The 15,045-nt window shown below is 41.5% G+C and overlaps 1 protein-coding gene and 1 pseudogene across 1 annotated transcript; both read left to right on the top strand.

Moving 5' to 3' along the window:
- The first annotated feature begins 1,212 nt into the window (after positions 1 to 1,212).
- Positions 1,213 to 4,306, top strand: LOC147114326 (protocadherin alpha-C2 pseudogene; annotated as a pseudogene).
- A 4,346-nt stretch (positions 4,307 to 8,652) lies between these two features.
- Positions 8,653 to 11,960, top strand: LOC147114325 (protocadherin alpha-C2-like). Its single transcript, XM_085995983.1, has one exon. It carries the CDS (start codon positions 8,712 to 8,714, stop codon positions 11,103 to 11,105), a length of 2,394 nt encoding a protein of 797 aa, XP_085852109.1. The 5' UTR covers positions 8,653 to 8,711; the 3' UTR covers positions 11,106 to 11,960.
- Positions 11,961 to 15,045: the final 3,085 nt, after the last annotated feature.

Genomic DNA, 15,045 nt, shown 5'->3' with positions numbered 1-15,045 from the left:
ATAAATGCAAGTAATTTACCAATTACCTTAAATCTGCCCTCTAAGGAGAACAACCCCAGCTTCTCTAGTCTCTCCACGTAACGGAAGTATTTCATCCCTGGTACTATTCTAGTAATTGTCCTGTGCACCCTCGCTAATGCCTTGACATCCTTCCTGAAGAGTGACGAAATTGGTCACGATATTGAAGTTGTGGCCTAACCAGTATTTTATAAATGTTTAGTATAACTTCCTTGCTTTTATAGTCTATGCCTCGATTTATAAGGCCAAGGATCCTATATGCCTTCTTAACAACCTTCTCAATTTGTCCTGAAACCTTCAAAGACTTATGTACTTCCACCCTCGGTCTCTGTGTTCCAGCACCCTCTTCAAAATTGTACTATTTAGTTTATAATGCCTCTCCTCATTCTTCCTACAGAAATGAATCACTTCACACGTCTCTGCGTTAAATTTCATCTGCCATGTGTCTGTCCAGTTTACCAGTATGTCTATGTTCTCCTAAAGTTTGTCACTCTCCTTCTCATTCTTTACTTCATTTCAGAATTTCGTGTCATCTGCAGAGTTTCAAATTATGGCCTGCATACTCGTTTAGATCATTAAAATATATGAATCAGATCAGTGGTCCCAATACTGATCCCTGGAGGAGAGCACTTCACACTTCCCTACAGTCTAAAAAACAACCGCTCACCACCGCTCTCTGCTTTCTGTCCGTTAGTCGATTACGTAATCAAGCAGCCACTGGCCCTATAATCCAATGGACTTCAATACTGACAGCACGTCTTTTATTTGGTACTTTATCAAACGCCTTTTGAATGTTCATATACACAACATTTAGTTAAAATAAATCGGAATATAACAGTATGACGATGAAACATTGGCGACCATTACTGACGTGAACGATACAATTGAAAGGAGCTCAAGAATTCGGCTGCACATACTGCATTTAAAAGTAAGTCTGAAAAATACAAATATTATTTTTTTACGTGCTTGACTGGATGTTTTGCATTGTACACTCGTAAATATAACGCTCGGTGTATTATAAATAATTTCGACACAGTCTAGCTTTAAGAAGAGTTACTGCAGTTATTGGTTGAGACTCTTCGTGTCGCTGTCTACCAATAAGGAGATGAGACGCCGCGAGAGATCGACCTCCTCCTCCGCCAGGGAAACACAGAACAGAATCGACGAGACAGACGGTGCCTGCGTTTATGCTGTGCGGCCATGTTCAGAAAAGCTGCTCCGATTCAGTCTCTGCATTTCACGTTTCAACATTAGTCTTTAGATATATATTCCGCTAATTATTGTGGCATAGGAGACTAGCTAATATAATCGGTTGGCAGATATTTCAATATTTTGGAAGAAAATCTAGCCCAGAACAATGGCGAATGTACTGCAGAGCGGGGCGTCTTTCATTTTCCTGCTTTGTGTGTCGGACCTGGTTTCGGGACAAATCCGCTACTCGATTCCCGAGGAGCTGGAACACGGGGCCTTTGTTGGGAATGTCGCTGAGGATTTAAGATTAAACATTTGGGAATTAATGGCTCGCAAGTTTCGTCTGGTGTCCGATGACATAAAGCAATACATGGAGGTAAATCTGGAGAATGGGATTTTATTTGTTAATGAAAGAATCGACAGGGAACAGATTTGTAGCCAAAGCTCTACCTGTTCCCTTTCTTTTCAAGTAGCGCTCGATAATCCTTTGGAAATACATCCCGTAGCAGTGGAGATACTAGATGTAAATGATAATTCACCCACTTTTACAAAGAGCGAATTTGCATTGCAGATCAGTGAGTTAATTGCGCCGGGGGCGTGCTTCCCTCTCGAGAGCGCGCACGACCAGGACGTGGGCACAAACACAATCAGCACTTACCAGATCAGTCCAAACGAGCACTTCGGCATTAAATTGCAGTCAATGAGGGATGGGAGTAAAAGTGCGGAGCTGTTATTAGAGAAACCCTTGGACCGTGAGCAACAGTCAACCTTTCATCTTGTGTTGACGGCCATTGACGGTGGGATTCCCCACCGATCCGGCACAACTCGGATTATCATTACTGTAGTGGACGGGAATGATAACGCACCTGTATTCGATCATGAAATCTACAGGGCAACTGTAGTAGAAAACGTCGCGAAAGGTGCGTTAGTGATAAAAATTAATGCAGCTGATTTGGATGAAGGTACAAACGCTGAGCTAACATATTCTTTCACCAATCACGTTTCCCAAAGGATACGCGAGTTGTTCAAATTGGACCCGGAAACTGGAGAGATCAGAGTTCAAGGAATAGTGGATTTTGAAGAGTCAAGTGTTTGTGACCTTGATGTACAAGCTGTGGATAATGCTCCACCTGGATTGGCAGGACGTTCCAAAGTTGTGATCGATATAATTGACATTAATGATAATGCCCCCGTGTCAGTCGTGACATTGGTGTCCAGTGCGGTGAGGGAAGACTCTCCTCCGGGGACTGTGATCGCTCTGATTAGCGTAGCGGATCTAGATTCTGGTGAATATGGACAAGTTGAGTGCCAGATTCCAAGGAACATTCCGTTTAAGCTTGAAAAATCTTTGAAGAACAACTATAAGTTGGTTACAAGTGATATGCTGGATCGTGAAACGGCCCCTGTGTACAACATCTCTGTGTCAGCCTGGGACGGAGGGTCTCCCCCTCTTTCAACAAGCAAAACAATTTCAATTTCGGTAACTGATATAAATGACAATGTACCGAAGTTTACGCAATCCTTATATAAAGTGTATCTGATGGAAAACAACACGCCAGGTGCTTCTATATTTGCTGTTACCGCTTTGGATGCTGATTTGGATCAGAATGGGGAAGTCTCCTATTCTATTCTGGAGAATCAGGTGCAAGAAACATCTGCGTCTGCTTACGTCACTATTAACTCCAAAAATGGGAACATTTACGCGCTGCGCTCCTTTGACTATGAGCAACAGAAACATTTCCAGATCAAAGTTCAAGCTCAGGATGCTGGATCTCCTCCACTGAGCAGCACTGCCACCGTGAATGTTATTATCTTGGACCAAAACGACAATGCACCGGTTATTGTTTCACCTTTAACGTGGAACAGTTCAGCATCAGTGGATATTGTCCCCCAGTCAGTGTATCCAGGATACTTGGTCACCAAGGTAATCGCCACTGATGCCGATTCCGGTCAGAACGCACGGCTTTCCTACCAACTGTTGGAGGCCACTGATCGCAGTCTGTTTACTGTGGGGCTTCTCTCTGGGGAAATCACTGCAACACGAGGTTTAAGGGACCAAGACATCATCAGAGAAAGACTGGTCCTCTGTGTGAAGGATAATGGACAGCCGAGCCTCTCCAGTACGGTCATAATCTCATTTTCAATCTTGTCCAATGTTACTGAAAAATCTCCTGAACGAGCGGATAAACCCAGACAGTCGGAATATTTTTCGCATATAAATCGTTATTTAATCATCATTTTAGGATCAACTTCCTTTTTGTTTCTTGTTACCATAATTTTTCTGGTCGTTCTGAAGTTTAAACAAGACAGTACTTTTGATGAAGACTCCAGCTCTACAGTTTGTTGTTACAGACGGAGAAATTCGAATGATGCGTTTAATCGGAGACCTGCAGCAAACGAACCATTAAATTATACCGGGTCTGCTCAGACTGAAGGTTATCGTTATACAGTGTGCTTGTCCCCAGAATCATCGAAAAGCGATTTTCTGTTCCTAAAGCCCTGTCATCCTACCTTGCCTTTCAATGACTTGGGTATCCGGCACACCAACGCAAGAACTTAATTTAAAAGCAATTTCAATGCTTTGAAAGGTGAAGAGTTATCCATTATGCGACGAGGCAATGGGTAAGCTTTAAGTGTAAGGCTACTTCCTCGCATTGGTAACAGAATGCCCGATTGGCTAAATTGCTTTCTTGTCTGTGGTGCTGAATATACCTACCGCAATAAATACGTAATATATTAACGTTAGTATGAAAACTGTCTTATAGTTGTTTCAATTTCTATATGCTTAAAGTACATATCAATATCTCGCTCTGTCATTCCTCTCCTTATTGCTGTGGTGATGTTGTTTCGCATGTATTTTAAAAGTGGTTAGTATCCGAAGAATAATTTCGGCGTCTGGGGCGAATTCCCCAGTGATTGCAAGGTTTCATAAAACTAAACCCTTTATTTCAGATGCCACGCTGAATTATAATCTTTGATTGTATCAATGCGTGCAACGAGAACATTGACGCTTTTTCAGTAAACACGTCGGTCTGAAAATGCTGTATATTTTCCAAAGAAAAATTATTCAGCAATTCAATTGAATATATTAAAGACAAATTCTATCTCTTCTGTGCTCCAGATTGATTCAAAACGTTGGTTAAGTAATCAAGTTATTTTATATTCAGTTGGTTACCCGTGGTGCACACAATCTCTCTGCATTTTTTTCCTTTTCAAGTATTTATCCAATTCCATTTTGCAAGTTACTACTGAATCTGTTTCCACCACCCTTTCAGGCAGCGCATTCCAGATCACAACAACTTAATGCGTAAAAAACGTCTCCTCATCGCCCCTCTGGATATTTCGCCAATTATTTTAAATCTGTGTCCCCTGGTTACCGACCTTCATGTCAGTGCAAACAGCTTTTCCCTATTTACTCTATCAAAACTCTAAAATTTCGAACATCTCAATTACATCTGGTGAAACCTACCTGCTCTAAGCAGAGCAACCCAGCTGTTCTAGTATCTCCACGTGACTGAAGTCCCTCATCCCTGGTCCAAATCTAGCAAATCTCCTACAGACACTCTCCAAGGCCTTGCCGAGTATTGGGCACAATTTATATCAGTGTCCAACAACTATTCAACTCTGTACTTGACATTTCAATACAGAGATAGCGCAATGAAAGTCGATGAAAGCCAAAGTTATGGGTAGAGATAATGGAGTTTCTGTGTGACATTCAATGGGCTATCGAATAACACCAAAGAACTCTCAAATGTGTGCCACATTGTACCGATGCCAACAACACGGGCTATTTAGTTACTCTCGGTCTGGTTCCCAAGGCTGTTGGCTGATGGAAAACATAAAGCTCGAGTTAAAACGCAGAACAGCACTTATTCTGGGATAGAAGTTCAATATATGTTTTAGAAAAATATCGCAGAACTGGTGTAAAGAAATGTAGAACTGAAAAAAACAACAGGCTAGAATAAATAAAAATTCGTCTGAGGTGCAGATGCTCCCCATAGATAAGATGGAGCTCGGAGGTAACATGTATTGCGGGATGTACTTAATTTATAATGTGCTAGAATTTGTGGTTGGAGGCGTACCTCAGGAGTACGCTTCCGACATGCGAAGGAATTACGAAAGTACCTCCTTGTGGCAAGAATGCGAAAATGTGCGGTCTCAGGCCTCGAGGCGGAGGGCAGCGTAATGGCCCAGGGATCCCAGGGACGCAGGTGGTGCGGAAGTGTACCTGGGATCGTTTGCAATCCCCTAATTAATACAATGGAATTCCGAAATGTAATAATTATACAATGAACAGATTTGGAATTTTATTCATAATTACCTTCATTCCACCAACCTCATTAAAATTCAATTTTTTGATAATAATTTTGTACATCATTAAAACTGAAATCCGGGCAATATTTGCATAAATTCATTTCATACAGTGTATGTGCATAACTTAGGATATGGAAATGTTTAATTAATGGCTTAGATATCCCATTATGCTGATGCAAGCAGGCCCTGTGCCTTCTCGACTTGCCTCCGAATCAATGCTGCATTTCGTGTGAATTTGTCCCGGAAATTTTCTGGCATGCACGAAGTTATTTTTCAAATAACTTATTATTCACAAATCACCTGAGGCAATTAACGTGTCAGTTGTAAAAATTATGAATCAAAAACCAGTATGGTATTGACTGTGGCAGCTTCCGAGTTAAATAAACTGAGGGCCATCTTATTATTCGGGGATTTTTTTTTGTCGTTGCATGTTGGTAGTGAGCCCGTATACTTATGAAGAACATATCTGAAAGCTGTGTAGTTGTTACAATGACTGAGAGTTGCAGCGTCCAAACAATTCTCTTGCACTTGTATTGTTGGGGGTAGGGTACAGGTCCAGCGTTATAGCTTGATACTGACTGGGATTACAAGCCACTATTTTCAGGGTGCGTACGAATCTTCATCAGTTTGATTTCATTTTTATAGATGTTGTGCTCTGTTCTAATCAGATGTTTTGATTCTGTTCATTGTATCGCCATTCCATTTTTGTTGGCGTACATAAAGCGTGAGATGAGGTGATTTTGTGATTCACACAGCTGTGTCTCCAAGCTCTGTGCTCGGGTTTACCACTAAGAGCACATGGGAAATATTCTCCGTTGCTCACGGTTACACGAAATAATCCAGTATCTCCAAAAGCCTACTTATGACTTTGCCAACATTCATTTCACAGTGAAAAGGCATACAACTTGAACACGTACGATTGACAAAAGACAATAATTTTAGGGACAATTTTGATGTGGTTATGCAACCGTGAAAAAGGCTACTTTTCTCGGCTGCAAATGTTCAATTTAAACTCTCGCCATAGCTAAATGGTTTACATGTCGTGAATACTGGAGAATGCGGTCCTAGTCAGAAGATACCCAAAACACCTCACGAATATTGAACTTGAAAAATTCCTGACAAATTAATTGGAAACTACGAACACTTTTCACTTCGAAGTGCATCGATCAATTTTAGACTGTCCTCGGCAGCCTCTAGTATCATTGGAGGAAACGGAAGACACAGCGGAACATTCTGCGCCGAAGTGTCCCCCTCGAGGACTCTGTATATCTGAATGAATTTACATACATACTCGTCTCTATACCTCAGAATCAGATTTCTGTCTCAACAGTTCCTGTGCACACTTTCAGTCACAGAATCACACCACTAATGGTAATTATCGGAAAGAAAGGGTAAGATGCAACGGCCTCCATAACAATCAATGGCACTGAATTGGGTTGAAACATAGAAACATAGAAAAATAGGAGCAGGAGTCGGCCATTCGGCCCTTCGAGCCTGCTCCGTCATTCAATATGATCATGGCTGATCCGCTATCTCAATACCATATTCCCGCTCTCTCCCCATAACCCTTGACGCCTTTTGCGTCTAGAAATCTATCTATCTCCTTCTTAATATATTCAGTGACTTGGCCTCCACAGCCTTCTGTGGTAGAGAATTCCACATGTTCACCACCCTCTCATTGAATAAATTTCTCCTCACCTCAGTCCTAAATGTCCTACCCCGTATCCTGAGACTGTGACCCCTCGTTCTAGAACCCCCCAGCCAGGGGAAACATCCTCCCTGCATCCAGTCTGTCTAGCCCTGTCAGAATTTTATACGTTTCAATGAGAGCCCCTCTCATTCTTCTAAACTCTGGTGAATATAGGCCTAGTCGACTCAATCTCTCCTTATACGACAGTCCTGCCATCCCAGGAATCAGTCTGGTGAACCTTCGCTGCACTCCCTCTATGGCAAGCATATCCTTTCTTAGGTAAGGAGATCAAAACTGCACACACTACTCCAGGTGTGGTCTCACCAAGGCCCTGTATAACTGTAGCAAGACATCCTTGAATCTTAAGTAATACATTGCACAATTTTAACGAATGTGTGGTAATTTAGCGACGGATTCGTTGGGTCTTGGAAAGAGCGAAAATGTATTTGGAGTCAAAATAGTCTGGCTCAGACTCTCCTGCAAGATGTATGAACGGGCTACTATGAACTTGTCATGAACTAAACAATCCATTTGCTAAAGAACAATCCATTTGCACGATGTTTGAAGTTTATCGAGAATGCGATCTAACCTGTTGTTATCTGACTGGAAGAATATTAAACTGCTAATGGAATAAGCGTATAAAGTTAGGTGACGTTATAATCGACTGAAAACTTTCCTCTGTTTTTAAAATGTCTTACATTTACTGCAGCTGTTCAGAATGTAAAATACATATTTTGCTAATATTTAATTTTGTGAAAAAGTAATTGCGAGGAAAGTGAACATAGTATCCACAAATTTAATTAAAATAACAAACCTAATCGAAAAATTCAATATAAGCTAAAATGATCCTCTCGGATATATGTTGAAAGGCTTTTTTGTATACAAATGCTCTAACAGCTTGCTATAGATTTCATCAGCTGAATCATCGGTAAGTAAAGACAAGAACGATCATGTAAAGTAGGGAAATAAATATTTAGTTAAATTAAATAGGAGGATGAGTATATGACGACTAAATATTGGCGACCGCTGGTGACGTGAACGATGTAATTATCAAGAACTTCAGGATTTCTGCTGCATTTACCACATTTACAAATAAGACTGCTTGTGCGTGTGTGGATATTTTTTATTGTACACTCCTAAATATAACGTTCGGTACATTATAAATAATTTCGATACGGCCTAGCTTTAAGAATAGTTGCTGCAGTTATTGGTTGAGACTCTTCGTGTCGCTGTCTACCAATAAGGAGCTGAGACGCTGCGAGAGATCGACCCCCTCCTCCGGCAGGGAAACACAGAACAGAAGGAAAGCGACAGACGGTGCCTGCGTTTATGCTGTGCGGCCATGTTCCGAAAATCTGCTCAGGTATGACTTTGCATTTCTCGATTCAATATTAGTATATAGATATATAATCTATTAATTATTGTGGCATAAGAGACAAGTTACTATAATCGATAGCGGAATATTTCGATATTTTGCTAATAAAGGTAGCCGAGAACAATGGCGAATGAACTGCTGAGCGGGGCGTCTTTCATTTTCCTGCTTTGTGTGTCGGACCTGGTTTCGGGACAGATTCGCTACTCGATTCCCGAAGAGCTGGAGCAAGGGGCCTTTGTTGGGAATATCGCTGAGGATTTAAGAATAAACGTTTGGGAATTATCGGCTCGCAAGTTTCGGCTGGTCTCCGATGAGAGGAAGCAATACATGGAAGTAAATCTGGAAAATGGGATTTTATTTGTTAATGAAAGAATCGACAGGGAACAGATTTGTAGCCAAAGCTCTACCTGTTCCCTTTCTTTTCAAATAGAGCTCGATAATCCTTTGGAAATGCATCGTATCGCAGTGGAGATACAAGATGTAAATGATAATTCGCCCAGCTTTCAGAAGAATGAATTCTCCCTGCAAATCAGTGAGTTAATTGCGCCGGGGGCGCGCTTCCCTCTCGAGAGCGCGCTCGATCCGGACATGGGCACAAACACAATCAGCACTTACCAGCTCAGTCCAAATGAGCACTTCGATATTAAAGTGCAGACAAGATCTGATGGGAGGAAAAGTGCGGAGCTGTTATTAGAGAAATCCTTGGACCGTGAACAACAGTCAATGTTTACTCTTGTACTGACGGCCATTGACGGTGGGATTCCCCACAAATCTGGCACAGCTCGGATAATCATTACTGTAGCAGACGTCAATGATAACGCACCTGTTTTCGATCATGAAATCTATAGGGCGACTGTAGCAGAAAACGCACCGAAAGGTACCATGGTGGTGAAAATCAACGCTGCTGATTTAGATGAAAGCACCAACGCTGAACTAACATATTCTTTCACCAATCACGTTTCCCAAAGGATTCGCGAGTTGTTCAAATTGGACCCGGAAACTGGAGAGATTAGAGTTCAAGGAGGACTGAATTTTGAGGAATCAAATGTTTATGAACTTGATGTACAAGCTGTGGACAACGGTTCACCTGGTTTGACAGGACGTGCAAAAGTTATCGTCGGTTTAACTGATGTGAATGATAATGCCCCTGAGGTAGAGGTGACGTCGGCATCCAGCACTGTCCCCGAAAATGCGCAGCCTGGAACTGTGATTGCAACAATCAGTGTAACCGACTTAGATTCGGGGGAAAATGGGGATGTTCAATGCCAAGTTCTCCTAGATGTTCCGTTTAAACTTCAAAAGTCTTTCAGGAATAAATATAAGTTGGTTACCAATGGCATTTTGGATCGTGAAACAAACGCATTCTACAACATCTCTATTTCGGCCTGGGACGGCGGGTCGCCCCCTCTTTCAACACGAAAAACCATCTTAGTTTCTGTTTCTGATATAAATGACAACGCACCGAGGTTCACACAATCCTTATACAACGTGTATCTGATGGAGAACAACACGCCAGGTGCTTCTATATTTGCTGTGAGCGCATTAGATCCTGATATGGAGCAGAATGGTGACGTCGTCTATTCTATTCTAGATAATCAGATATATGTGGGACTTGGGTCTAGATATATCACGATTAACTCCAAAAATGGGAACATCTACGCGTTGCGCTCCTTTGACTATGAGCAACTGAAACATTTTCGGATCAAAGTTCAAGCCCAGGATGCTGGATCTCCCCCACTGAGCAGCACTGCCATCGTGAATGTTATTATTTTGGACCAAAATGACAATGCACCGGTTATTGTTTCACCTTTAATGTGGAACAGTTCAGCATCAGTGGAGATTGAGCCCCAGTCAGTGTATCCAGGATACTTGGTCAGTAAAGTAATCGCAACTGATGCCGATTCGGGTCAGAACGCACGGCTTTCCTACCAGCTGTTGGAGGCCACTGACCCCAGTCTGTTTACTGTGGGGCTTTTCTCTGGAGACATCAGAGCAACTCGACATTTAATGGACCAAGACATCACCACAGAAAGACTGGTCCTCTGTGTCAAGGACAATGGACAGCCGAGCCTCTCCAGTACAGCCACAATATCCTTTTCCATCTTATCCAATTTTTCTGAACAGTCTTCTGTACGAACTGACGAACCCAGACAGTCGGAATATTTTTTTCATCTCAATCGTTACTTAATCGTCATATTAGGATCAACTTCCTTTTTGTTTCTTGTAATCATCATTTTTCTGGTCGTCCTGAAGTATAAACAAGACAGAAATTTTGCTGGAGACTACAGCTCTACAGTTTGTTGTTACAGACGGAGGAATTCGAGTAATGTGTTTAATCAGAGGCCTGCACCAAACCAACCTTTAAATTATACCGGAAGTGCTCAGAATGAAGGGTATCGTTATACTGTATGTTTATCTCCAGAATCATCCAAAAGTGATTTTCTTTTCCTAAAGCCCTGCCATCCTACCTTGCCTTTCAATGACTTGAGTGTCCTGGACACTAACGGAAGGAAATAATTTAGAAGCCATTTTTATGGTTGGAATGGCAGATAATTCACTTTGTTGAAGAGCAAATGGGAAAGTTTTATTTATTTCGCTCAATCCTCATATTGGTAGCTGAATGCTTGATAGGATAAATTGCTTACTCCTATTCCTATGAGTCTACAAGTCAATTATGTGAATATACCTGCCGCTATTCTGACAGTCTTGTATAGTATATACTGTAGTATTATTAGCGGGAAGTCTGGCTTTTACTTGTTTCAATCTCTATTTTGATGAAATGCACATTAATGTTTTCCACTGTGATTCATCCTTCCGCTGCTGTGGTGGTTTATTATCGTATGTGCATTAAATTGGTTGGTATCACAAGGCATAATTACAGTGCCTGGGGCGCAATCACCGGTGACTGTACAAGTGGCGTTTCATAGATGTAAAGCCTTTCTTTCAGATGGCATGCCGAAATAGAATCTTTGGTTTTATCAGTGCATGCAGTTGGAAATTGAAGCTTTTCAATAAATACCCCCATCTGAAAATGTTTATACTTTCCAAAATCAATTATATAGCAATTAATTTAAATATTAAAAAAGTGAATAATATCGCAGCATTGATCCACACTTGATATGAAACATTATTTTCTTGCATATGTAATTTGTTAATTTTATATTATGTTGGCTATCTAGGCGCGCAAAATCTGACAATATGTAAGTCTGCTGTTACTGCAGGTGCTGCTGTGATAGAATTATCCAAAGGGAAGACTATCACACATCCTTGTTACAGCCGGTCTCACGCACTGTATCTGCAACTTCAGAGTGAAAATGATTGCCCCATGCTTCCTACAAATTGCTCAAAAAGTTTTTCTAAATAAATATAAATCTGCAATTTTTCTCCACTGACTATAATTTCTAATGGTCTAAATACAGATTTAGACCAAATAAATAAAATCACAAAAATAACACATTTTACAATCAGATGATTCAAGTTGCTAACTGAATTGTTTTTTTTTATTGGCCCGAATTTCGCTCTCGGCAGCGAAGGAATGACTTTCGCGGTTCAAGTCTCGGACATTTGTCCAGAAACATTTCGCGAGCTTGTCAGCGAGATTTCCACTAACCAGGTGTATGTTTCAGTGCTGCGGTCTCTACAGGGAATCTGTGGCATCTGTGAACCAGGCAAGCAACTGCGAGGCTCTTCAACCAATCAGAATGAAGTATCGTCTCTGAGACACACAAACAGCCAATCCGAAATAAGGATCAGTCGACATGAGTTACATGTAAATTACGTACAGGAAGCGTAATAAGAGTTGGGAAATACAAATGGGATTAAGATAAAAGAGACAGAGAGAAAAAGTAAAAAAAAAATAACGTTTAGTTTTTTAACATCTGTAACATTAATTTTCTTCTGCAACTTGAGTTCATTGCTCAAAAATTTTTATAAATATTTATAAATCTGCAATTTTTCACTTACTCCTAAATGTATGTGCTCTAACCTTTGCAGCCATCTTTATTGCGGAACATTGGGTAATTACCCTAAGGTACCATTACAGCGGCTTTAGTACCGAGTCGCAGTGATGACTCCAACAGCCCACTCTCTGGAGGAGCAGAGTATCTCTGACAGCAACTTCTCGATATCTGCGTTTAACTGGGCATGTGTGGACAACAGAAGTTGTTGCCAGAATTACCCTGTAATAACGGCAAGCAATGATAGCCTTGCCGTTATTGTTAGAGCAAAACAAGGTCATTACCTCACATTGCTGTTTGGGGGAATTTTTGTGTGCAAATTGGCAGCCATGTTTCATAAATTAGAACAGTGACTACACTTCAACAGTGTCTGCACTTCAAAGCACTTAATTGGCTGTAAAGCACTTTGGGACGTCCTGAGGTTGTGAAAGGTGCTAAAGAAATGCAAGTCGTTTTTTCCTTTCAAATTTTTAATTCAAGGCCGTACCTCGGCTAAAAGCCTGGGTTTAGAACTGTAATTTTTGTACGTAGATGTGTCTCTGTGAGCTGAACTTGGACTGTGCTGTCTGAGCATATGTAATGCGACTAATTTCTGAGGATGCAGCAGTACAGCTGAGTCCTGTATACTGCGGGAATATCCTGGCAGTTTCCACACCAAGCTTTTTCATTTTTTGATTGGACATTTAAAAAAAGGCGCCGTGTGTGTGCGTGCGAGAGAGAGGGGGAGAGATAGACACAGAAATACATGTCCAGGAAGCAATCAGCAAACACCAAATTAATAATGTACAGAGGTCCCTTAGAATTATATAAAGTAATGCCGCAAGACTGGGGAATTACTACCCTCCCTCAATCGCAAACATATTTTAGAAACTTCTTGCCAACTAGAAGTTCAAGAAAACACTTGGAAACAAAAATATACTTTTAAGTGTTTGAATCTCTCCGGTCAAGTTTCCTCCCGCTTTAGAACCAAAACGACTCTAACCAACGTCACAAATGATTTTTGTAGTGATTGTGACCGTGGTGCCTTTTCTCTGCTTTTACTTGCTAGACCGGAATATGATATCCCAACAACATAGCTGTGTTGTCATACTCAGTGTGACTTCCCTCGCTTGATTCCACTCTTACCCATCCTATGATATCACGAGCATCTGCAAAAGTGGCTTAACTTCCTGTCCCCGCTTTGCTACATCTTTTCATCCATTTCACCTCTACTCTATCTCAACGAAATTATGCTCCTTGTGTCTTCATCCACAGACTTGGGGTCAGCTTCCACATATTATGTTGCTAACAATCAGTCTACCTTCCGACCACCAATTTCGATCACTCCACTGGCTTTATGTTCCTGGATTGCTTGACGGATCTCAGTCTTGGATGGGCTGTCATTTTCTCCAAATAAACATTGGAAAGACAAAAGGCATTGATTGAAGGCCGATGCTACGATCTCGATACCGTTGCAATTAATTGCACCAACCTCTTTGGCCATTGCATCAGGCTGAATCAGACTGTTCACAACCTCAGCATCCTATCCTACCCTGAGTTGAGCGTCAAATCTCATGTCTTCTCCATCACAAAGTCTTTCTACTTTCACATGTTTAAATTCACCACTACTGCCCCGATCTTACCCCATCTTTTGTATAAACCCTCATCTTTTAACATCTCCGTGTTCAACTATTCCAATGCTCTTCATCCAACCCAATATTTTTCAGAATCATAAAATTATAGAATCATAGAAAGTTACAGCACGGAAGGAGGCCATTTTGGCCCATCGTGTCTGCGCCGGCCAACAAAGAGCCATCCAGCCGAATCCCACTTCCCAGCTCTAGGTCCGTAGCCCTGCAGATTACAGCATTCCAAGTGCACATCCAAGTACTTTCTAAATGTAGATCCGGGTTCTACCTCCACCATCCTTTCAGATAGTGAGTTCCGGACCCCCGCAACCCTCTGGGTAAATAAATTTCCCCTCAAATCCCACATAAACCTTCCACTAATTACTTTAAATCTGTGCCCCCCTGGTTTGTGACCCCTCTGCTAAGGGAAATAGGTCCTTTCTCTCCACTTTATCTAGGCCCCTCATAATTTAATAGTCATGAATAAGGTCTCCCCGGAGCCTCCTCTGTTCCAAGGAGAACAAACCCAGCCTATCCAGTCTTTCCTCATAGCTAAGATTCTCTACGCCCAGCAACATCCTTGTAAATCTCCTCTGTACCCTCTCAATGCAATCACATCTTTCCTGTTATGTGGTGACCAGAATTGCACGCAGTACTCTGACTGAGGCCTAACTACTGTTTTATACTGTTGAAGCATAACCTCCCTGCTCTTGTATTCTGTGCCACAGCTAATAAAGGCAAGCACTCTGTATGCCTTCTTAACTACCTTATCTACCTGGCCTGCTACCTTCAGGGACCTGTGGACATGCACTCCAATGTCCCTTTGTTCCTCTTCACTACTCAGTGTCCTACCATTTAATATGTATTCCCTTTCCTAGTTAGTCCTCCCCAAAT

Source organism: Somniosus microcephalus, chromosome 8 (genome assembly GCF_052327205.1).
Source record: "Somniosus microcephalus isolate GS21.2 chromosome 8, FLI_Smic_1.0, whole genome shotgun sequence".
Classification (NCBI taxonomy): Eukaryota; Metazoa; Chordata; class Chondrichthyes; order Squaliformes; family Somniosidae; genus Somniosus; species Somniosus microcephalus.
The sequence above is the reverse complement of the archived record's forward strand: the minus strand, read 5'-3'. Positions and strand labels throughout refer to the sequence as shown.